Genomic DNA, 21,539 nt, shown 5'->3' with positions numbered 1-21,539 from the left:
AAACACAATTATGTAAAACGCACTTTAGTCTTTTGGTATTCTCCCGCTTCTGCCGGCTGGTCACACTGGTTCGGCTTTGTTCTTCGGTTGTCTGTTTTTTATGTTTACGCTGCTTATATCTTAATTATTTGTAAGAGGTATGTCCGATAAAAGGACTCTGATAGATTTAAATGATGAAACTAGTGACGATGAAGAGATTGCATCCCCGGGTGCAGTGGGCTATGCTAAGAAACCGGAGGAGATAGTGCATTCCAATTTGAACGAAGATGTCCCCCAAACTAGTTCTTCAGTTATGGGGGTAAACAATAATTCGGGGAACTACCTATTAAACGTAGAGAACGATCATCCACCTTTGCCAGTGGAGGAGGAAAATGCTCAAATTAACGAAAACGTATGTAATTGTATGGAATAGAATATGTGGTGATTCACCCCACCATTCGCTGCAACTAAAGCTTATCTTTATCCGCCTACTTCTCTCTATAAGCTGTTACTAATTCTTATACCCACAGATCACAAATGGGGATGCGACGAGTAATGGTCGAATCATACCCGAGTCGGAGCCCATTTTTCATCTTCGATCCCGCACAGCAGCCGCTTCCACGCCCAACTACGAGGTTTGTGTCGTGACGTTTTAATTTACGCTTTTTTGTTCTTATCAGCATTTATTGGCACTTGTAGAGCCTGGACTATGAAGTTTGCGAAAACGTGCTGTTCCAAGATGAGCAAAAAAAACGGCTCACCGAAAGATTCTCGCCTCGCAAGGGCGTCATACGATGGATAATCTTCATACAGATTGGCATTATTACAGCATTAATCGCCTGTACGATAGACATTATCATTGAAGAGCTATCTGAGCTAAAGTACACCTTTCTAAAAAATTGTAAGAACTTATTACACTACCAAACCATACATAGTCTCTTAATAATAATATTTCGCTTATCCCCCTAGCTGTGGACGAAAATGTGCCTCTCAGCGACGCCAGTGGTAGGGATTTGGTGATCCCCTTTTTGTACTGGATCCTGTTAAGCGTTGTGCCTGTGGTTATTGGAGCTGCCATGGTCACCTACATTGAGCCCATTACCGCTGGCAGTGGCATTCCTCAGGTTAAGAGCTACCTCAATGGCGTTAAAATACCCCGAATTGTCAGGATTAAAACCCTGGCGGTCAAGGCCATCGGTGTAATAACATCTGTAGTGGGCGGTCTGGCTGGAGGCAAGGAGGGACCCATGATACACGCTGGAGCGGTGGTGGCCGCCGGAATATCCCAAGGAAAAAGTACAACCTTTGTTAAGGACTTTCGCATCTTTAAAGCTTTCCGGGACGATCATGAAAAGCGAGACTTTGTGCTGGGTGGCGGAGCGGCAGGAGTTTCAGCCGCTTTTGGAGCACCCATTGGAGGCATGCTGTTCTCTCTGGAGGAGGCGGCCAGCTTTTGGAACCAGAATCTCATTTGGCGCACCCTGGTGGCCTCCATCATCAGTGTGTTCACCTTGAACATCGTGCTCTCGGCCTACCATGGTCTCAATGACTTTACGTTTACGGGTCTCTTCAATTTGGGAAAGTTCGATCAGCCTCTCAAGTTCGATTACTTTGAGCTGCCCATCTTTATGCTGCTCGGTGTGATCGGAGGATTATTGGGAGCTGCCTGGAACTGTTTGAACACCAAAATCAATGCCTTTAGGAAGCGGTTTATACCTTGGAAATTTACAAAAATCATAGAAGCGGCTGTGGTGGCCATGTTTGGTGTCACTCTGGCATGCCTCATGATTTATTTCATCAATGATTGCCGACCCCTCGGTAACGATCCAACCGTGCATCCTGTTCAGCTTTTCTGCGAGGACAACGAGTACAATGCAGTGGCCTCCCTGTGGTTCCAAACGCCTGAGGCCACTGTTCGATCGCTGTTTCATGATCCACCAGGTGAGAAGCTCTAAAGGATTATGGGTTATATTCGTCTATTTATATATTTCTTTGCAGGATCTCATAAAATAACCACGCTGACCCTCTTTACGGTTATATACTATGTGTTATCCTGTGTAACCTTTGGTCTCAATGTCTCGCTGGGTGTTTTCATTCCCACCGCTCTGGTGGGAGCAGCTTGGGGCCGTCTTCTGGCCATGCTGGCTTTCTATCTTTTCCCACAGGCGGTAACGAGAAACCATATCAATTTAGTCCTTCAAACTATATATTTTTTTCCGATTTAAGAATTTCCTGCATCCTGGAAAGTATGCTCTGATTGGGGCCGCCGCCAATTTGGGCGGTGTCCTCCGGATGACCATCAGTTTGTCGGTCATCTTGATGGAAACGACTGGTGTGGAAACGTCCTTCTTCTTTCCTCTCATCATTGCCCTGATTAGTGCCAAATGGGTGGGCGACTACTTCAACGAGGGCATCTACGACACGCAAATAGAAGTGAACCATGTACCGATCCTGCCCTGGGAACCGCTGCCCCAATACAAGGGACTGACCGCCAGGGAAATAATGAGTAGACCCGTGGTCTGCATCAAGCTAAAGGATAAAGCTCACTATATCTACAAAGTGTTGAAGAATTGTGATCACAATGGTTTTCCGGTGGTGGACAATGTTCCAGACGTATGTTAATCATAGAACTTGGTCTATTGGCCATATATTGATGTAGAGTATCCTTTCTAATTGTAGGTTCGTCGCTCGGAGGGTCGAGTTTGTGGCATTATCCTAAGGTCACAGCTAATTGTTATTCTATTAAAGTCTCTGTATGTGGAAAACAAACAATTCTGGCTGCCTGAAACAACTATACAAACGTTTAGAGACGTTTATCCAAGATATCCTTCAATTAAGGTAGGACATGGCTTTAAATTTAAGAAGTTTAATAATAATTCATGCTGGAAATTTTAATTCCTCAGAGCGTTCGAAAACTGGGTAGAAAGGAGAACTACACGGTGGACTTGTCAATGTTTATGAATCCATCGCCAGTTCGCGTTAATCCCGTGAGTACTTTTGGATTATCTTTCAGGGATAGGTTTATTTAATATACCTCCTATTTTTGTAGCACGATTCGGTACCAAGAATCTTCCAGATTTTCCGAGCTCTGGGCCTGCGACACCTGCTGGTCATCAACAATGAGAATCGGGTGGCTGGCATCATCACCAGGAGGGACTTCATATACAAGTGATTCTTTAGCATCCAATGCAGGGTTTTTTTTAAAGTGTCTTTTAAACAATAAATAATTTATAAAACATAAAACAAGTCATATTCACTTTTGATAAACTTTTTGTTTTAATTTGCTTTTACTTTTTTACAACTTAAAATTATGACCTTAGCGCCTAAAATATAATCAATAGTATTCACAAGGAATTGTACAAGGTTTTGTGTTGGGTGTTTTTGTTTTGTATAAAAAATACGATACATCTATTGTAAAAGTAAAAGTAAAAGTGCTAAGGTGTTTATATAAAAAATCTTTAAAAACTATATACCTAAACAGACATCGTGTCTCCTGGCTCCTAATAACTAGCACAACTGTCTCGGTTTCGGTTTCGATTTCGTGTTTGTAGTGCACAAAACTCTAAAAATATATATATATTTTTATGTATCTGACTTATTATGGGGTTTGCGATTGCATAGTAAGGTTGTCTGGTTTCCTATCGATAAAGACACTAATGCTAAAGCGCATTAATAAAACGGGAGGAGGAAAGACTAATTCTAAAAGTTAAGCAAAGTACGCCTATAAAATTCCTATTTCGGAGCAAAACACCTAAGAGTAAATGACTTTTTGTACAAAATGAAGCTTTCTTTCGCATTCTCTCGATAAAATATCATCCATCCAATGTCCAGTTTCCAATGTAAAGCCGAGCCTGCAACAGTCGGTTAGGGTTCCATCTTGACGACCGCTGTCCAGGAACTGGTATCACATTTTAAAATAAATTTTTCTTTGCATTATTGCATTCCTTATACTTTGGGTTTTAACGTCATGTGAATGCCTGCGACCAAGCTATGGTTGCCGTTCTTGCCGGTTAGCTTTCCATCGGCCGCACCTGTTGCAGTGCCTCCGCATTGGCATTGGCACCCGCAGCTGCTGCCGCCGCACTGTTGCAATGCTGCTGCTGCTGCGGTGTCGCACTGGAGGTCGTCGAGTCGGCAATGCTATTGGTGGTCGAGGATGATACGGCCGGCGATGCCAGCACAGTGGCCACCGCTGTTGCCGCACCGGGCGTTGGAGCCGTGGAGTTGGGCGTTGGAGCAGCTCCGGCGCCATTCGCTGCTGAACTCAAGCCGCTAACTGCTCCCTGCACCACCTTGTACCTGGTGTATATGCGATAGGGTGTCTTTGTCGTGTCCTTCTGCGGCACGGACTTGGTTTTGCTGGCAGCTCCCCAACCGCTGGCGTTGATCTGGTCCGCCATTCTGCCCAGCAGCCAGTCATTGCAGTTCTGTTGCAACTGATCGCTGACGTTCTGCTGCAGCCACTTGCCAACGAAGGTCTTGAAGCGAGCGTACTTCGCCTGGGTGACTCGACAATGGCTCTGCAAAGGATGGTATATGGTTAATATGGTTTCCCTTTTAGAATTAATGTTTTATGACCCACCTTCTTGGCACGACGCACTGCATCGTATTTGAGTAGCTTGAGATTCTTGCTGGTCACAAAACATCGTCCATTGCTGGCATTGGTGCTGATCTCGTCGCGGTCATTGAACGCATACTGCTCGGCCAGGCCCACCTGCGGTGCACCGAGTCTCTCCGGCAGACGTTTCCCGCCACTGCTGCTGCCCCAGCTATTGTTGTTATTGTTATTGCCTGTGGGGTTGGCTGCGGAACTGGTCTTCTCCCCGCTACCTTCTCCCGACGTGGTGGTCGCTGTTATCACCTGCTCGCTGCGATGACGTTTCTGTTCAAACAACTGGCGCACTTGCTCCTCGTGCAGCTGCGACCGGCGCTTGTTGCGCAGCAGAAAGCGCGCCTTGCGAGCTCCTCCTCCGGCCGGACCGCCACCACGACCAAGCTGCAATAAAAACAATGGAAAAATCAGTCTTGATTGAACATAATTGCGACAATTACTGCTGCTGGCGGGCAATTGAAAAGACGACATGCTCACAGAATTTAAAAGATTACTTGACGTTGAGTATGCGTGGGAGGTGGTGTATGTATGGTGTGTATAGAACAGATAGCAACGTTTACAACTGAATATGTGGATACAAAGGTATAGAGAACTAAAGATGAGATCAAAGTACCAGGCCAAAGACTCAAAGAAAACAAACAAGGTACAAATGGGTAGGCAATACACAAGTTCCAGTACCAAACCAAGGAGCAACTTTAAACACAATTCTTAGAGATAAGCTAGGTGGTAATTAGGTGAAACGAGGAATTCTACAATGCGATGACTTACCTTGCTTAAACTTAGGTCTGTGTGATAATTACTGAGTGGGTATGCTTGCTTGCTGCTTTCTTTCCCTAAATATATCCCCCAGAAGAAGAATTAACCAAAAAAAAAAAAAAATGCCCAAAACTCCCTCAGTAGTAGTCGGAATTTGATTTTTAATAGGCTGCTCCATTTATATATTTTCTCAAATTTCACTCTCCAGTTTTGTCCACATTTTTGTTTCTGTGTATTTGTGTGTGGTTTGTTTGTTTTTTTTTGCTTATTTTACAATTATTATTGATGGTGTGGAGTGTGTTTTTTTGTTGTGTGTAATTCTTAGGCCTATATGTAAAAATTACCGAATTTAAAAAAAGACTGATGCTTCCTTTACAAAATTAGCTACTAAACGTTATTACACATAATACATTCATTGACCGTTTTACCATTTAAGCATTACGTTATTTACAGTTAAAAACATCATCATAATTAATTATTTACATTTGTGTGTCTCTCTCTCTTTGCTAATCATCTCCTATCTCACACATACCACATACCATAGTCCGTCCAACCACCAACCAATAGCAAGCACCATTTACCATTATCCGTTATTCGTCATCCGATATCCGATAGTTATCGATATTTGCGACTTGCACTAGGCTCTAAATTCTAGCGGTAAACTCAGGACAAACGAAATCAATCAGAAGGGAGAATATGCAACAAGCGCGTGTGTTCAAACGTGTTCAATCATGTTCAGTCATGATGTACTATTTTACATAATGTTTCCGTTTATATGGATGTTTTTTTGGGGAACTACATAATAATTGAGGTGATCCTCATTTGTTAATTATTGCTTGAATTTGCTTGGACGATTTATTACATACAACGTGTGTGTGTGTGTGGGTATTGGGTGGGCGTATATGATGTGGTGGGTGGAAAGGTTGGTCGTGTCAGTGGTTTAGTGGTGGTGGTGGCGGTGGCAGGTGAAAATTTAGTTTTTTTTTTCTTTCTTTTTTTTTTACTTTTTCTTTTTTTTTTTTTATCAAAAAACAAATTTGTATTTATTACTATTTCATTTTGCAATATGACTTTTTCTTCTTCTTATTCAATGAAATTATCAAAACTATGTTATTTCAAGCCTTGGAATTGACCTGGTACGAAAAAATAAATCGGAAAAAAATGAGAGAAAAGAATGCAAAAAAGCATTAATTAGTGAGAATATTTTTTTTTTTTTTAATCTTTTCTCGTATGCGAAAAATTACATATGTACATATATGTATAATCTTTTTTTTTTATGCATACGAAATGTGGGCGATTTATAAAAGTTGGCGGCGGCGGCATGTTGAAAAATGATATTTAACAAAAATATACAAAATAGAAGAGAAGAGAAAAACAGAAATGGAACAAAATAGGTGCAGATAGGAGATACAACAGATAGGATAACCGTAAACCAATAGATATTGGGATATATGTATGTATGTATTTGTATGTTATTTACAGTCTGTCCTTTTTGGTCTAATACTGGGTCTTAGTTGAATGGTTTTTCTTTTAGGTTATGTACAGTGATAGTTCCGTTAACAAAACCAAAGGAAGAGAACAACAAACCGGGTAAGCAATCAAAACAAAACGAAAAAAAAGGATAAGAAACAAAAATCGAAATAAACAACAAAATACACAAACAACATGGTCAACCACTCTTCAAGCACACACCACAAAAAAGCTGCTCAGCTAGCTGGTCAGTGGAGTAGCAGCCACTTCCGTACACTCACCTCGGCATTATCTTCCTCCTCCTCGGTCTTTATGTCGGACGCCTCGACAGTGTTATCGTTGTTGTTGTTGCCGCCAGAACTATTGCCGCCTGGTCCGCCTCCACCACCGCCATGGGCAGGATTCGCCAATCTCTCCACATATTTGCTATACTTTTGGGCCTTCAGCACCGCCGGCTTCTCCACCTCCTCGGGGTCCGAGTCGAGCAGCTCTATGGTTACCCGACAATCGATTTTGTACTGCAAGATATATATGACACACATTAGTAATGGTTTGGAGAGAGATTTCGAGGGCAAAGGTCACTTACAATGTAGACCTTGAAGCAGTTCTCGTCGTTCATCATGTTCTCCGCCTTGCGCTGGTACGTCATCTCCCGGTCGAAGGTCTTGTAGGCATCCCGACACAATCCGCCAGTGTTGCCACGCCGCTGCTCGTTGGCGAACAGCTCCACGCAGTCCAAGGCGGCCCGCTCCGTGACGCAATACTGCAGCTGCCGCACGGCATTGGAAACGACCTGATAATCATAATCAGTAATTAGTACAAGCTAGTTAGTTAGTATAAAGTCCATTACCTTGTCCAGTGTAAAGGAGATGTAGGCATAGATGCCAAACATTTCACGCATCGTGTCCTCGAAGGTGGTCGAGTCCATGTTCCCATCCAGGACGTTCTTCAGCATGTCGAGGAAAGTAGGATAGTAGTCCTCGACCTGGACATCCGGCTTGGGCTTCAGCCGCAGAGCCGTGGCCGTGCTCTCGCGCCGATTCACCCGGCTGCGCTCCTCCTCGATGGCCAGCCGGCGCGCCCGCTCGTACATGACGTGCAGGCGGTCGCAGAGAATGGCATGGAGTCGCAGAAACAGATACCAGTTGTTGTTGGCAAAGAACAGGGAGTAAGACTCATCCTGGATTGGGGGAAAGAAACCAGGATGTTAATAAACAGTCTCCAGATTTCTAGAATCCTAATACTTACTTCATGCTGGCCTTGGGCATGCGGCGGCAAGAGCTTGGGATTCGCAAAATCAGCCGAGAGGTGCTCCTGCTTGATCTCCACATCATTGACGCTTGACGCTGGATCCTGGGCTTGTTTCGGACTGGAGGACGCTCCGCTGGCACTGGCACTGCTGGCATCTTCTCTGTGGGAGGAATGGTGCTCATCCTTGGCCTTGGCCTCGGTCGTGGACGCAGATGATGAGGCTGCCGCTGCAGCTGCCGCCGCCGCTGATGATGTCGATGGTGTGGCATCGTCCGCCGGTGACACCGATGATGATGTTGCCGCTGTTCCTGTTGCACCTGATGATGATGATGATGTTGCACCACCACCACTGGTTGACTTTGAATCGTCAGTCTCTTTTTTAATTGCCGTTCCGGAGGACGACGATGCCGCCACTCCGCTACTGCTGCTGGCATTGCTGCGAGCCGGCGACGAGGAAGCGACTTCGCTGGGTGTGCCTTTGCCGGCGGCATTCCTCGCTCCCGGCCCCGCACCCGCTCCCGCTGCCGACTCAGTCCGGCTGGCAGGCGAGTCAACGTCCATTTTCGTATTGTCATCTACCAAAAATTGAAAGGCTATATAGAGTCGCGGATCACAACACATAGAGATCGGGGTAATCGAAGTGATTCGAATGTGAGGTGGTGTTGGTTGCGGTGGTGTGCATTGCAGTCCATTGCAGTTATTTGTTTTTTTTTTTTTTTAATAACAGGTGTTTATATTACGTTACAGGTTCAGTGGTTTATCGTGTTTTTGTTTAATTAATTGATTTTTTTTTAAAGAAAAAAAGAAAAAGAAACGAAAAAAACATTCACTAAGTAAGAATTACAATCAAGCGATAATACGATTTTGTTTTTCGGAACACTCTCTCCCGGGAGTCTCAAGCCCAAATCTCCAGAGCAGCCGGATGGCGGCTCTGGGAAGTGGACTTCAAACCAAGGAGTAATCTTCCAAAAAAAACAAAATCTTGTTCTACCAAAAAAATAATAATAATGGAATGATTTTTTAATTAATTTTTAAACTTTTGTTAGGCAAGTGGGCATGATTAGTGATTAGTATTAGTTATGTGATTAGGTTAGTTAGTGTAACTAAGTGGGGAGGGGTTAGTGGACAACTCACCGTCATCGCGCTCATCATCGCTCAGCGGCTGGCGGGGCGCATAGAAGAGGTCAGGCACAAACTGGCGGATGATCTGCTTGATCTTCTGCTTCTCCTGCTTCTGGATGCCCGTCTGGCGCTTGACATGATGGATCAGCAGGTTGGCGGCGTCATCCAGTATGGTCTTGTCCTTGTAGGGTAGCACCAGATGCGGTCCGGCCGGCTCCATTGAGTCGTCCTCCTGGTCGTGCCGCTCATCGTACAGGGTCTCGATCTCGTTGAAGAGGCTCTTGGAGCGCAGGGCCTTCATGTCGTTGGGCTTGAAGTTGATGGCTTGGTGGTCCAGGGACTTGAGGTAATACTTCTCGTTCTGTTCCCGCCACTGCTTGTTGAAGGTCTACCAGGAGGAAAGATAATGATTAGCGAACTGGAAGATTATAAAGTATCCTTGAATCCTTACCTTCTGCGCCTCTCGCCACTCCTCCTCCTTGACTTTCAGCCGCTTGAGGACAATGGGCACTGCCACGGAGGGATTCTTCTTCATGCCCTGGATGATCTCGCCAGACTTGTCGCCATAGATCCGATGTATGGCCCGCTGATGAATCGTTTGCGACGTCCCGCCCAGATGATCATCCAAATGGAACTTGGCCAGCTCTTCGGTGGACATGCGTGACATTTTCTTCTGGACATTCTCCAGCACCCGAATGGTGGCACTGTTCACCTCAATGACCAGGTCCAGTTCGAAGCGCTCGTCCTCCGTTCTGTGAATATTCCTTTTGTTTAGAGTGCGCGCATTGGTTAATTGAAACAAACGAAAGCCAAAGAAACAGAAGATCCAAAACAAACTACAACAGATGCCAATCGACCAAGTCGGCGGTTAACATAAGGGCTACTATCTTAACCGCCACTTGGACCAGTGGAAAACAAAAGACCCAAGGCGGGAGAGTCCCAATTTCAGGAGGGATTTGTTTCAGAATAATGGATAATGGATATATAGATAGCTCACCTGTAGATAGTCTCCTCGAATTGGGTTTTCCGCGACGTCACAAAGGTGGAGTCCTCGCTGGCCCAGGTGGGGAACGAGACATACTTGTCGTTCAGCACCTCTCTGCAGAGCGCTGTCCGGCCACTGCACTTCTTGGGCACCGTAGACTGGGGCAGGGCGCAGTACGAGGCACCCAGACGCTTGCACGCCGACATATCCACATCCTGGACGTACTCGGCCGCACCTTGGCCACTGGCCCGATCATGGGAGCTGTTGCTGCTGCCACCACCGCCGCCGCCGCCGCCCTGCCGCTGAGTGGCGGCCATGGGCATGCCATCGATCAGCCCGCCGGCACCTTGACCCGCCGGTGGACCCAGAAAGTCGGTGAACCATCGCAGAAGGTCGGGGAACTTCATGAGGAACGGGGAAACGAGGTTCAGCAGCTCCGTCTTGGACACGATCTCCTGGTTGAAGAGCGTCAGGCATCGCAGGAAGTTGTCGTAGACCTCCGGACTCCGCAGCGCCTTCCGCACCTTGTCGAAGAAGGCGGCGTCTGAGATGGTGCACTTGCTGGAGGCCTCCGAGAAGCTGACGTCCCGGCAATATGGCTTTGGTCGCTTGGCAGGCGGTGCTCCGCTCGCATAGTGCGAGGACAGCCCATCATCGCCCTGCCTCCTCGACGCCGAGCCGGAGTTATGCTGGCCATGGAGCCCCGTGGGCAGCGGTGGCGTGGCATAGCTGATTCCCGGCGAGCTGCGGTCCAGAGAGTTGTCCGACATGTGCGGAGGCATGGAACCAATCACAGAGGTAATTCCGTAACTGGGCGACTTCTTGGTGCTGTGGCCGTGCGACATGTTCTGGTTGGGCGCGTGGCCCACATACTTCTGGACATGGTGATTGTTCCGGTGCTCCTTCTCGTAGGAGACCATGACATTGGCACCCGCGCCCGGCCGCCCGAGGTTGGTGACCGCGGCCGCTCCGGCCAGCAGGTGACTGCCAATGGCCGTGCCCCGTTGGTGGGGATGCGGTTGCAGTCCCGGATGGTAGTCCTTCTCGTAGAGGACGTCGTTCCTGGCCGTGGCATTCAGGCCGGAACCGATCACATGGTTTTGCTGCTGACTGTTGTTGTACGTTTTGATGCTGACGCTGGTGTTCACCGCCGACAGGTTGCCGATGGCCGCGGCATGGGCGCTGTTGTCGATCTGCGGCAGCGTTGTGGCGCCACCGCCCAAGTGCAGCGGCGATCCGCTGGGCGCCGGCGAGCCCGAGGACATGGTTATGTGAGCTCCGCCGCTCAGCGTGGCTGTCGGTCGCTTGGCGTGATCGTTGTGGACCGCGGCGGACTTGGACATGTACTGCCCGGACTGGTGATTGGTGGCGTCGGGCAGGAATTGGCCGAACTCCCGCAGCAGGTCCTCGTCCTGGCCAAAGAGCTTGGCCACCTGCGTGTAAACCTCCTGCTCGGTGAGCATCTTCACCTGGTTCAGGCTGCCCTCCTTCATGCCCTTCTGCTCCTTCTGGTAGGCGTGGAGGATCTCCAGGAATTTCTTGTACTTGGCCGGCTGGTTCTGGAAACGGTTCTGTAGAAGAGTGGACCTCTGTTTAGTAATGAAGGCAATGGTATGGGCTGTAGACTCACCTTGATCTTATTTACATAGGTTATGGCGTGATTGAACTCCACTGGCTGGTTCTGCTGGCCCGTCTCGCCCAGGAGGATCGACTGATGCGCCTGCTGGATCTGATGGAGATTGTGCTGCGCCGCTCCGGGCGCTCCTCCGCCATGGGGACTCAGCTCATTCAGGGAGTTGGGAGTGGGCGGACCGCCGACCACAACACTGGCAGCAGCATTCGGGACGCCCGCTGCTCCAGCCACCTGGCCCGTGGGCGTGATGGTGGCTCTGTCCCGGTCCCTGGAATAGTTCTGCGGCACATTGTGCGCCGACACTGAGATGCCAGGAGGCTGCTGGCCGGGAACTCCACCCGCTGGCGCCGCCGCACTAGTCACACTGACGTGAACATGGCCGCCGCCGGGGGATTGGGCCTGCGGTGGCGTCGCCTGGTGCTGCAAAGCGTGTATTGTGGTCTGGCTGAGCGACGCTCCGCCATGGGTCATCAGATTCACGGCTCCCGCAGACTGGATCTGCGCCACGGCCGCTGCAGAAGCCACAGCGCTCCCGGGTCCTGGTGCAGGAGTCAGGGTGGCGGCATTCGTTGTCTTGATGGCGACATGTCCAGCCGCTGCTGCCATGGGGCTGCTTCCGGTCAGCATGTGGACTGTTCCAGTGCTGGTGGGGGCTCCCGGCGGCGAGGGCATCGATACCACCGGCACCGAACATCCCAGGGCATCGGAGTGGATCTCGATCTTATAGCCCGGCGGAAGAAACATGTTGAAGCCGTAGATCAGCTCGGTGTGTCCCTTGAACAAGGTGGAGACGCGCTCAATCACTCCTGGAGTGTCGATGCAGTGCGACTTGAACTCCTTCATGATGTCCAGGAAGTTGTTGTAGATCTGCGGCTGGTCCGCGTACTGGAACTTCACTTGGTCGAGATAACTGAGGGCGTCCTCCACCTTCAGACGAGGCGTGGCGTTGCCAGGCTGCCCCTGCGGTGGGGTACTTGCTCCTCCGGGAACACTATTGCCCGACACCGAAGCTGGCGGCGTTAGGGCCGCAGCCAAGGAGGCCTGCTGAGCCGGCGCCTGCTGGGCCATGCTGGCGAGGTTGCCCACGGCACTGGCCACCGTCTGGGTGCCGCTGATTGTGCGCTGCCGGATTGTGCCCGTTTGAGAACTGCTCGATACTGTTTGCGCACTAGCTGCATTGGCAGCTCCGGCGCCACCTCCAGTCACGTGGATCTGAACTGTGTTGGGGGCGTCCGCTGTGCCGGGCTTGAGGGTTCCACCCGCCTGAATGGAAGCCACGCTATAAGCTGTAGGATGAGATACCGATTAGACTCAGTTCACAAGAAGGTTAACATTAGGATGCTTACATGTGGTATACTGTAGTGTTTGTGTGCCTGTGCTGCCTGTGGAGACAACTACGCTGCCGCCGCCTCCTCCGGCAGCTCCAACGCCTCCTCCCACCGTCTGGGTTCCGGCTACTGCTCCTCCCCCAGCCGTGGTGCTGTCCACAATGGAGCTGGTCTTCAAATTAGTGGCCGTCGGTGTGGTGGACGGCAGATAGGCAATGGTCTGAGCTCCTCCATGCTGCGGAGTAAGGATCCGATGGTGGATCGAGCTAATGCCACTGATGTTCGGGTTGTGGGCACTGGGAACAACGGTTCCTATTGTCACGCCCGCTGTATTGACGCCCACGGTGGCTGTTCCGCCAGTTGCTGACGCTGGCCCTCCTCCGGCCACGCCTACGACACCCACGCCGACACCGCCGGCTGTCGGTGGGCCGGGCCGTGTCCCGAACTGCACCTCGTCGACACGGGTGCGTTTCATCATCTTCTCGTTGTTGTGTCCTCGGTGGAGCTATTAGTTCTGTGCTCCTCCTTTCAATCTTAGTTTAGATCCTTGCCCAGGTGCAAGGACGCTGATTGGGCTGGATAGCTAACGGGGGTGCGGGGTGCGGGATGCTCCCTCACGTGCGGCCGCCCCTCTATGAGCGTATATAGTATGCAACGAACGGTCGGGGTCGCAACTCTTGGTCTGTGACTGCTCGTGGATGCGACATATGTTGTCTATGCATTTGATCGCCCCGCCAGCGGCAAATGCGCTTTAATTCGAAGGATAGAGAGAGACTGGAGTGGATGCGCCTGCTAACTATCTACTGGTGATGCTGCTGCGCTGCTTTTCCGCATCTGCCACGTAGTTCTCTTTGGATTCCACTGCAAATAAAAAACAGAAAATGGTTAATAATCTTGGTAACAATACAAGTGAGGCTATATGGTCTTTCTCCCAGCTGATTGGGCCCACACCTCAGATATATCTTTCGATAAAGACGATGATTGCACATTCCATCGAAAAAGCACCCCGAGGAGGAATTCTTCTGCCGTATCACAAAAAAAAAAAACTATAGAGTGGAAAACGATGTCTGTATTGGATTCGTGTTTGCCAGAAAAAAAAAAAGAGAAGGAGATGGATGAGGAGGAGGAGAATGTGGAGAGAAAGGTGGAGCAGCAGAGCAGCCGACCATCCAACCATCCAGCAATAACAAGAGAGTACCATACACTATATATAGTAGGGGATCTGAGTGGAAGTTGGAGTTCGTGCAACCGGAATTGGGCGCGCGCTTTGTTATTGCTTTTGGCGTTAGCTGCGGTACAGTAAATACTTCCTAAGCGAGCTTTCTACCTACATGGGGGTACACACAGACGTATGTAGATGTGTGCGTGTGGAAGGTGCCAAATGGTAAAGCCCCCCATGCACGACATCGGCTTGCATAGAATTCGCTGGGCACGCACACTCTCGAAAAAAAAAAGTCATATATATATATATATTTATATACCTCCAAGAAGGGTAGGGTGGAGCGGGAGGGGGGGGGGAGCTGCTACTGCTGCTGCTGGTATATTATTCTGTATCTACAACTTACAAGAAGAAGAAGAAGCAGAAGCAGCAGCGAACGCAACAATGCAAAGGTGGTGGTGGTGCTGTTGGCTTCTATCAGTGGTGGTGGTCGTGGTGGTGGTGCAGGCCACCAAAGAGAGCCAAACGGAGAAAGAGGTAAGGTATTTGCTAAAAAAAAAAACTGGAAAAACATTCGATATTTTTTATGATTTTTTTTTTTTTTAACAAAAACTTGGATAATATTTTCCAATTTTGTGAAATTTTGACCAAACAACGTGATTATTTCAACTCTATACAAGATGATAGACCCTTTTTTTTTCTCAAAAGGTATTTCACCCGTTTGGGGCCAACAACAACCCACCACACACACTGCCAAGTATTTGGCGGGCATTCGAGAGAGCTCTCCGCTCTTGGAGAGCCACAAAGACAAGAGAGCACTGCGCAGGCAGGAGAGAGTTTTACTCTCAAATATAAGGTGAATGAAAGTGTATGCAAAAGTTGGACAGAGGCAGAGGAAGAGGCAGAGAGATTAGAAACCGCCTGGAAGATCATCTTTTGATGGAACACCCCAACCCAACCCAGCTGCTGCTGCTGCTGCCACTGCTACTGCCCCCTTTCACGGCATTTGTAAACAAATATTAGACCTCCTTCAGTACAGCCGCACAAAAGCTCCGAGACGACAAGTCGGATCTCTTCTCGCTGGCGCTCTCTCTCTCTCTCACTGTCCGTCTCCCACCACCAACTATCCGTTCAAGCATAATCCTTCACAGGAGAGCGCACAAAATTTAAAACAAGTATCCGCACCCGCTGTCTTGATGGCGCTTTGTTATTGTACGTTTTGGATCCGCCATCATCGGCCGCCACACAGTGCATACCAAACACGTACGTCCGTCCCATCCGTCTGTCCGCACAGTTGAGTCATAAAAATAGACCACTTATCGCGCAGGTTTCTTTTTTTGTCTTTATTTTTTGTTGATTTTTTGGGTTTTTTTTTTTTTTCTTAGTAAAATACTAGTTCCGGATATTTCCCAATCTAAGAAAGTTATATTCCACTCGCGTCACTGCGTTGCTATTTTTTTGCCGTAACTGTATGTTTGGACGAGAGCGCGCCCTGGGCTCCTCCGACACACAAAATTGGGGCGTTGTGGTATGCGTGTGTGTTCGTGTGCGAGCTGGGGAGACATGTGGGCAAATTTTCCCTCCATTTTTTTTTTTTTCCGTTTTCTTTGGTTCGGTTTCAGCCCGCTCTATTACGTGCACACGTATAATGTTATCTTATCTGTTTTGTTCTGTGTATACACAGCACTGAATACGCAGCACAAAAGGTAGACAACGCAAAATATGCAAAAATGGGTAATCACTATATATTTTTTTCGCATTCCCTTCTCTCTGGCTCACTTCCTGCTCGAATATTCCATATTTAATCAACTGAAAAACTGAATTAACGGAGTTTCCCTGATGCGCGAATTAATATTTTAGTTTATTTTAGAGTTTTTTTTTTTTCATTTTTTGCATATTACTTTCGCACTCCCGCACACACACATACACTCGCACTCACTCTCGGGCGCCCGATGAGCTATTAATAAATTTTGCAAATAAAACATATGGATGTGTAGTAGAGAAATATGTACAAAATAACTAAGGCGTATACTATATAGTCGCCGCCTGCAGAAGAAAACGTTTTGTGTAAAAAAAAAAAAAAAATTTTTAAATAAAACCAATAACTGAGAACTGAGGCAAGAACAACAAACAGAAGAAGAACAACAGTCAGAACAGAATAGAGAGGGGGTTGGACATGGAGGAGAAAGATTTGAATAAAAACGGCAGGGCAGAAATGATGCTCTCATTGTGCCGTGGAGCTGTGGAGCTCTGCTCTGGCTATATTTTCAGTCTGGGGAGCCATTTAAATGCAAACACACATACACTAACACACCAACAAAACTCTCGCCAGTACATGCGAATGGCGCATCAAAGCAAAAGTCGAGATAAGCGCACGAACTGAGCACAAGAACGAATCAACGAACGAAAATAAAACGAAACTAAGTTGAAAAAATACAGTCAGTCCACGAGCAAGCCAAAACTTGCCAGTGGCAGAGAGTGTGTGTGTGTGTGTGTGTGTGTGTTTGTGTGCGAGCCGAGCCGAGCCGCTCTCCTCACCACCCTCGTCGGTGTGAGTGTGAGAGTGTATTCTGTACATACATGTACATTCTATATATACGTATGTATATGTATTGGCTGCCTTAATGCGAGTATGTTTGCCTGTGTGTATATAAACCAATTGAAATTGACCTAACCTAAAAATGTTGTATTTTTCACAAGTTTCCGTCTGCAGTCTGTTCGGAAATTTTTTGATTCCAACCAAGTGCACTTGAAGGATATGCCCCAGCCTGAATGGGTTTCCCTGCATTTTCCACACCACCCCGCCCGCGTCCCATTGCACTTACATCAGCACTAGCTTCGGTTTCGGTTGATATTCGGCTGTGTGTATATTCGAAATGTGTATGTATGTACTCGAATCGCACTCGTATGTATGTATATTTACTACAAACTGCCGTCGTTCGCTTGTTATTGGAAACTTTCACGTTTTACGCAGTATTTTGCACTACCAACTATAATATCTCGCACACGGATCCACAAATTTCAACGATTTTCCTCCCTCACTTCTTGACTAAAAGTATAGTTTTTCACAAATAATTATGTATAACCGCTGCACTAAAATTCCACTCCCGGATTCATAAATCTTATTTGGATCTTATTTAGAACACGGAGCGCGATTTAATACATTTTATTCTCGGTAAGCTTCTACTGCTATTCACACAATTTTGGTTTTGGCGAGAAAACGTTTTCGTACATCCTAACGCCGCCGCAAACATTTTTCGATTAAACGCGAGAAAAAACGAGCGGGGCTGTTACTCAGAGAAACCTCTTTGGAACCCAGAGCGAGAGAGCCCATTGTACAAACAGGGTTGCCGTTTCTCGTCCCGAACGATAGCTGGCAACACTACTCAACCAGTTGACCTATGTTTTATCTCCTATTGTTTACCTACTCTTTCATAGTTTGTTTTTAAAAATTTCAATAATTTTAATTTTTTTAATTACCTACAAAAAAAACCCTTTATCACTATCAAAAGATACATTTGATATAAAATAGCTAAAATGACAACCCTGCCCCTCGCAGCCAGTCTGGCAGAAGAGATAACAAGAGAGAGACCTTGCCCATGTATGCGTCAGTGGCTCTCTCGCGAGAGAGCGAGCGCAGTGTTGCTTTGGAATTCATTTACCGTTCCTGCCGCTTTTGGCTCAATTTCAAACAGGGTGGCAACGTAGCAGCGCAACAACCAAGACCGCGACACCGGACGCGCACTTAGCCCCACAACGAGGATGGTCAGCAATAAAAATGAACATAATACAAGTGGCTGTGAAAATGCTATCCGGCGGGCGAGCACAGGAAGCTCCCGTCGGCACGCCGCGAAAAATGGCGCATAAAATTTGGATAAGAAAGAAGCGGAGGAGGGCCTGAAGCTTACGTAAGTGCAAAAAGCACAAACAGAGAGTGGGCGTGCGAAAGAGCCGGCACGAAAGTTGCAAAACTTGTCGCCAAGGAAATAGGGTGTCTGCTCTCTCTCGAGTTACCTAGCATTACAATTGTAATACAATGGCGTGGAATCGGAATGCAGACACCCTGTGCTCTCTTTACAAGAGAGCCGCACTCCCACTCCTAAACACACACGCACACAAACGCTGTGTATACAGACGACGTCGGCAGAGAAGAGTGCGGCTGAGAGATACTATTGCAGTACATAATGAAATCGACAAAACCGAAAATCAGAAACTAGCTACAACTCTGCCACGGCTACACTTTGAGGAAAGGAAGCGCAGGTGCATCTCACCATGACAATTAGAGCTGCAGACCATGGGGCGATACTATCGACTGAGGGAGACCTTATCCAACGATTGATGAAGGTCAGTCAAAAAATATATAGTGTTTCAAAAAAAATTAATATTAGTCTTCTTTTTAGATTGAAAGATAGTTGGTCTATGAATCTATCCAAAAATATCGAGTGGATTATGATAATGGTGGAGCCACCCACTGTTTCCCCAAAAAAACACATGTTTCCTCGCATCTTAATCTCAGGAGAGCAGGCAACACAAAAAAAAAAAAATCTGTATACGCTGAAAGCTTATGGGGCTGGTGTGGCATGGAAATGGAAACCTTGCAGTTATCGATTCGTCTCGCTCATTGCGCAATGAAATGCAGCGGGGGCGGTCAGACACCGATACGGAGCGGGCTAGAGAGCACTAACCAACTACAGAGAGAGCGTGTACGTTCGTACACCTGCATCGGCGATAGGAAATGCAAATAGCAAGTGCCCAAGTGCCCGCCCAGCCAAACTCATCATCTTCCAGCCTCAAAGTTCAAAGTTCATATGCAACTTGTGCAGCGCATGTCCATGTTGCAACACAGACCCGGACTAAACTTTCAGTTCCAGCGTTGCAGGAAGGTTTGTTTGCATTTCCAGTACTAGGATAGTATTGATGTATTTCTAGGTTTCACATGTTCTAATTATTCCTGTGCTAATTTCAGATAATGTTGCAAGTACAAAGGACACAGGATGAGAGAGGTTATAAGCTCTAAAAGATACTATGATGGACTCTATGATGGATCTTTTAAATCAAAATAAAACTATCGGTGTTTAGGAAGAATCTGATGTCTAAAATATCTAATTAGTTCGTTTCGCACATTGTCGGGAAACTAATAGCTTTAGTATTCAAGTATTAGTTAATCAAAGTCATGTGTTGAATAAGGAAATAATATCTATAATGTTACGCATTCATGCTGACTTTAGTTCTATATTTTTTTGATACTTTTACGTCAGTTCTAGCTAGGTTTTAGGTCACTGGAGACATCTATATAGAAAGACACTTTTCAAGACTCCCCACCTTCAAGTTCAAGACTTTATATTGCAAAAGATCGGCGATGGCGACAAGTGTTTCGCTTCACGGGAGAAAGATCCAGAGAGTATCGAGTGGAAGTGGAATTGGAATTGGAATTGAGGTTTGGACTCCCAAAACAAATACCGAGAAATGTCTACCGTCTTCGGTGTGTCGGTGTGTGTGTGTTTGGGGAGAGTTCGGATCGGATCAGAAATGAAGTGTGCTGCGGTAACTTGTTTTTCAAGTTTACAAATGGCCAAAAGCACAGACCCAACCGAACCGAACCAAACCAGACCCCAAAAGCCTGGAGAGCCAGTCGAAATCGGACGCGCTTCATGAAAGAAAATTGGGGGGAAAAATGGAACGTTTTGGAAGGAAAATATTAAGAACATGCCACTCGTGTGTGTGTGTGTGTGTCTCAATTGGGCCACACAGAAGCAGTGAGCCCGATTTCAACGAATTATTTAATTAGAATCAACACAACACACAAATCCAACAAATTGAAGGCTGAATGCCATCTAGCTTACCTTGTGGCAAGCACACACACACATACACATTTTAAGGGGGAGAGCTGCCAACTTGTTTCTCAGGTGCTTACAAAATTAGATTTATGCAAATTTGGTCATTAGCTTATTAGGACTAGAGTTAGCTCAAATATGAAAAGATATATGATATATATGTTTTGAAAAATAAATATAAGTTGGCAGCACCGTGCAAACGCAACAATAACAAAAGGTGAACGCGGTAAACCCTCTGACTCTTTCTCACCAACACACTGGCATGCAGCTCTGTTTTGATTGCAGGCAGAGAGGCCTTTGTGTGTGATCTGCGTCATTGTTGTTGCTGTTCTCGATACCTTCCTTTCTTATTTATTGTCTGATTTTTATATGTACCCACTGTTTCTTTATTTTTTATTTCATCAAATCAACAGCAATTAAAAAATGCCCACACACAGACACAAACAAATACACACACACACACACGTGAGTTTCGCCAGATGGCGGAACTTTTTAATTCACTTTGTTCCAATACACGTATATTCGCAGAAAGCAGAAAGCAATGGGCGATAAGAACGAGTTCCACAAATACCAATAATTGAAGCTGTAACTGTAATTTGTGCTGTTCGCATAGTGCCATTGACAAAAAGGCACTGCCTCAACTTTCTAACCTCAAACCACTCGTAGCTACCGCCGACTCGTAGCGATTACCAACGCGATCAAACTTTACTAGTTTTAATGCTTTTTTTGCCACAGGAAACTTTGTTTTTGCCGCCTAGCGTAATCAGTTAAGGCGAATTGAGGTTATGGACGGCAACAGGGGCGCGCTCTTTTTATTTTTTTTTTTTGCTTTACATACCTGGTTTTTCAACTTGAGTTTCTCGGGCCTGATGAGATTTTAGCCTGTGGCTTTGTTTTCACTCGGTTCACGGTCATAGGATATTTTATTATCTTTGAATATAACTGTGGACTTCAAGGGGTTAAGAGGGAGGCGGTGGTGTGGAGGAGAAGCGCGTGAGCTTCTTCCTCTTCCTACATTTGCAACAAACACATGCAAACACTTGGCGCATCGATTTTATGCTGCTTTGGGAGCCCCAAAAAAAAACGCCCACGACTCAAATTTTCCTTCTAATTTTCCGTACGCAATGCACGTAAAGCCACGCTCGTGCTTCAGTGTGTAAATGGCTCTTTATGAAACGCGCACATAGCCGCGACGGCAAAATGCATTTGTACATGTACTGAGTACATAGAAGCCACGCCAGCCGAGTGCAGTTCGCGCGCTGCGTCTTTGTTAGCACTTATTTACCTATTTATTAAATTCAATTAGGCCGTGAAAAATGGCCAGCAAGTTACAACAACAATCTATCTCTAGGGTTGATACTTTAATCAAAATATGCACAAATCGATATCGATATCGGGGAGATGTGAGTG

General features: G+C 46.8%; 2 protein-coding genes and 1 long non-coding RNA gene across 7 annotated transcripts; 2 read left to right on the top strand and 1 right to left on the bottom strand.

Annotated features, from left to right (window-relative positions):
* Nucleotides 1–59: 59 nt before the first annotated feature.
* Nucleotides 60–3,242, top strand: ClC-b (chloride channel protein 7). Its single transcript, XM_017250524.3, has 9 exons — nucleotides 60–391; nucleotides 510–614; nucleotides 679–880; nucleotides 949–1,920; nucleotides 1,978–2,147; nucleotides 2,206–2,592; nucleotides 2,659–2,817; nucleotides 2,883–2,966; nucleotides 3,029–3,242. Exons 1-9 carry the CDS (start codon nucleotides 140–142, stop codon nucleotides 3,149–3,151), a joined length of 2,454 nt encoding a protein of 817 aa, XP_017106013.2. The 5' UTR covers nucleotides 60–139; the 3' UTR covers nucleotides 3,152–3,242.
* Nucleotides 3,232–21,486, bottom strand: Sin3A (SIN3 transcription regulator family member A). Of its 5 annotated transcripts, none has more exons than XM_070278822.1 (12): nucleotides 20,968–21,486; nucleotides 13,155–13,997; nucleotides 11,806–13,094; nucleotides 10,188–11,746; nucleotides 9,642–9,954; nucleotides 9,203–9,578; nucleotides 8,066–8,661; nucleotides 7,668–7,997; nucleotides 7,404–7,610; nucleotides 7,099–7,335; nucleotides 4,562–4,975; nucleotides 3,232–4,499 (listed from the first exon to the last, which is right to left on the bottom strand). In XM_070278822.1, the coding sequence occupies exons 2-12, from the start codon at nucleotides 13,612–13,614 to the stop codon at nucleotides 3,990–3,992; spliced, it is 6,291 nt and encodes a 2,096-aa protein (XP_070134923.1). In that variant the 5' UTR covers nucleotides 13,615–13,997; nucleotides 20,968–21,486; the 3' UTR covers nucleotides 3,232–3,989. The 5 variants fall into 5 exon arrangements, 4 of the variants coding, with proteins under 4 accessions (XP_070134923.1, XP_017106008.2, XP_017106011.2 ...); XM_017250519.3 differs by lacking the exon at nucleotides 20,968–21,486 and adding an exon at nucleotides 17,121–17,566; XM_017250522.3 differs by lacking the exon at nucleotides 20,968–21,486 and adding an exon at nucleotides 17,121–17,566 and having other exon boundaries at nucleotides 8,066–8,643.
* On the top strand, nucleotides 17,980–19,495 carry LOC138926109 (uncharacterized). The gene is made up of 3 exons (XR_011442471.1): nucleotides 17,980–18,639; nucleotides 18,696–19,178; nucleotides 19,262–19,495. It is a non-coding gene; the product is annotated as an uncharacterized lncRNA (long non-coding RNA).
* Nucleotides 21,487–21,539: the final 53 nt, after the last annotated feature.

Source organism: Drosophila bipectinata, chromosome 2R (assembly GCF_030179905.1).
Source record: "Drosophila bipectinata strain 14024-0381.07 chromosome 2R, DbipHiC1v2, whole genome shotgun sequence".
Taxonomy (NCBI): Eukaryota; Metazoa; Arthropoda; class Insecta; order Diptera; family Drosophilidae; genus Drosophila; species Drosophila bipectinata.
Note: the sequence above shows the minus strand (reverse complement) of the source record. Positions and strands in the feature narration are given on the sequence as shown.